Source organism: Dryas octopetala, chromosome 2 (genome assembly GCF_963921425.1).
Source record: "Dryas octopetala chromosome 2, drDryOcto1.1, whole genome shotgun sequence".
Taxonomy (NCBI): domain Eukaryota; kingdom Viridiplantae; phylum Streptophyta; class Magnoliopsida; order Rosales; family Rosaceae; genus Dryas; species Dryas octopetala.
The window spans coordinates 22,036,141-22,038,967 of NC_141367.1; the positions used below are offsets into that span (position 1 = coordinate 22,036,141).

General features: G+C 39.7%; 1 protein-coding gene across 1 annotated transcript; it reads left to right on the forward strand.

Annotated features, from left to right (window-relative positions):
• Nucleotides 1–391: 391 nt before the first annotated feature.
• On the forward strand, nt 392–1,690 carry LOC147294140 (protein FANTASTIC FOUR 3-like). Its single transcript, XM_086233034.1, has one exon. It carries the CDS (start codon nt 684–686, stop codon nt 1,653–1,655), a length of 972 nt encoding a protein of 323 aa, XP_086089160.1. The 5' UTR covers nt 392–683; the 3' UTR covers nt 1,656–1,690.
• Nucleotides 1,691–2,827: the final 1,137 nt, after the last annotated feature.

Here is a 2,827-nt window from a genome sequence, read left to right on the forward strand (position 1 = left end):
GAATGGATGTTATTAATATTATATCCTAGTAATATAAACACATCATCTAATAATACTTTTACACGTTGAATTATTATACTATATGACCGTATATCGATTATACCCTAAAATTTTTCTGATATTAGGAAGAGAGATTTGAAGTCAAAATCTTTAAATATAAGGGTGAATGCTCTTTAACCACCAAAACAACAAATACACGTTTTATTGAATAGGGAAGGTTTCACTTTTTTAATTTCCTTAACTTGTCTAATTGTGGTATGAACCATATGAAAAATTGTATAATTCAAGTGGTGCAAAAAGGTCCCTGGCCACCTGGCTACACCTTCCACTTTCGGGGACTATAAATTCACACCCCACACCTCTCTTATCCCTCATGCTCAATCCCCTCTCTCCTTCCTCTCCCTCCTCCTCCTCCTCCTCCTCCTCCTCTCTCTCTCTCTCTCTCACTCAAACTCTCTCATTCTCCCAACAATACAAGATGCCTTCCACTGTAAGTTTCTAACCAGGAAAGCCAGAGTCCTCTGTTCTTCCCCTGCCTCTCACACACCACAAAACAAAAACAACAACACCCTTTTCATTATAACCAATTAGAAGCTCACCATCTCCTTTGCTAATTGCCCTCACCTTCTTTCATTTCTTAATTTCCCTTTCTTTCTTGGAAATTCAATTTTCTTAGTACGTACATGGCGACAATTGTATGCCAAGGTCTGCAGTCATGCCTAGAGTCTCAGCTGGTGGAGCCAAGGACACTAAGGCTAAAACTGTCTGCACCAATAGCTCATCACTTCTCTGCAGCACCCTTAGAATTAGGCATCAAATCTTGTTTTTCATCAGACTCCAATAAGCCTGAAGAGAAATGCCATTATGACAAACCCACCTCCAAAAACTCTGACTTGGGTGGCTGGAGTTTCCTCCAAGCTATCACCAACAGCTCACAAGGCCCTACTACTAAGCTTGAGGACAAAGAAAACATGTACTTCCCTCCTCAGGCTAAGCACTCATCAGCTACTAAGCTCACTGAGAAGAGCTTGGAATTGTGCACTGAAAACTTGGGCAATGAGAGTGGCACCATCTTCATAGAAAACAACTTTTTCTCAGAGTCTGCAGCAGAGTCAAAGAGCATGAATGTGCAGCCAACGGAGCAACAGAAACAGCGTCAAGTTTTGGGAGGAAAGAGAGGGAATGTTCATAATTTTCCACCTCCATTGACAACGATAAGCGGCTCAGAATCTCTCCAAGTTAGGCCCCACAGGGAAGATGGGAGGCTAGTAATGAAGGTTGTGAAGACCACAGTGACACAGACTTGTTTCCAAGCTGAAAGGAGCAATGGCCGCCTTCGATTATGCTTTTTGAGAAACTTTGCTCCTCATTTTGACTCCACCCAAGAAAACAGTGAAGGAAACAGTACTAGTGGGGATAATGAAAATGACAGGAATGAGGAAGAAGAAGAAAAAGAAGTAGTGGGAGAGAAAGAAGATTTGGTAGAAGGAGAAGGTCAAGAGTGTTTGATTCATGAGGAGATGGATGGTAATAGTTTGAATGTTGGGGGTGAAGAGGGAATGGAAAAGTTTGAAAGGCCAAGCAGGTGCAAAGAAGGTGGTGAGCATGAGAAGAGAGGATTGTTAAACTGGGAGCCTTTTTGGGTGGCTACTTAATTATTAATTAATAAAGCTTTTTATAATTAATATTGGATCTCTCAGCTGTAATCAAATTTTCACAATTTCTCTTTTTGTTCCTTTTTTATTCTATAAGATTCCCTTTAGTGCATGATGTATGCTTGTGGTAGGTAGTTAATATCGTTACTCTCTCTCTCCCTCTCTCTCTCTCTCTCTCTCTCTCTCTCTCACACACACACACACACACACACAACACAGCAAGAGATGGTCAGTCTTCCCTTCAAAATTTGACATAATATACAATCTTTTTAATTGAATAAAGTGGAAGCAAACATACATATGGCATTAATGATCGATATACTAAAAGCAAGCACTTTTGTCTTTTCACTAAGTTTCGTTTCATGCATATATAGCATAAAAATGCTTGAAATATTGCTCCATGCATGCATCAAGGAATTAATGTGGAATGGTCTCTGACTCTCCTATTCAATATATTATTCATGTGTGAGATTACAAACTGCATATGTATGTGTATTCAATTCATCATGCATGCATGTTCCAAAAAAATATGAGGGTAGCATGATCGATTATGTCACCAATTCAACCACACAAGCCAATTAATTATACTTTTCAAAAAGCAAATAATAGAGAGAAATTAAGCTAGCTTGACCTCTTGATCCTGATGCCAAAGATCAATTTCTTGCTGCTAAGTGCTAGCTAGCTCACGGGTGAATAATGCATACATGTACACTATGGTTTTTTCAAATCTGCAGATTTTCATCTGCCATCAGCAATATCAACTTGGGCATTAATTAATTTGACGTTTCCTCTTTTGCATGTGCTTTTATGACCATATAAAATTATACATACAAGGATCCATCATTTAATTGACCGTACGATTGTGGGACACACTATCTAAAGCTATTGGACCGATTTGGTATCTATACCCTTCGAGTTTGGGACCATATATACTAGCTAGATCTGTCACTCTGAAGCAAAATCTTCCACTACAGGCACCAAAAGCCTCTAGCTAATGTAGTGTCCACACTCCACTGCATCCTCATCAATCAGAAGCACATAAATAGATATGGAGATAGAGATCGTAGAGCTAGCTATATCATGCACAAAGAAAAAGGTGAAATTAGGTGCAAGTGGGCTGCTGGGCAGGGTTGGTGCCCACCTTACAGTGCTCTTTTTAGAGAGAGGGGGGG

What these genes read in the sequence shown, in the direction of transcription:
- LOC147294140 (XM_086233034.1), top strand. Translation starts at nt 684, where the DNA reads ATGGCGACAATTGTATGCCAAGGTCTGCAGTCATGCCTAGAGTCTCAG.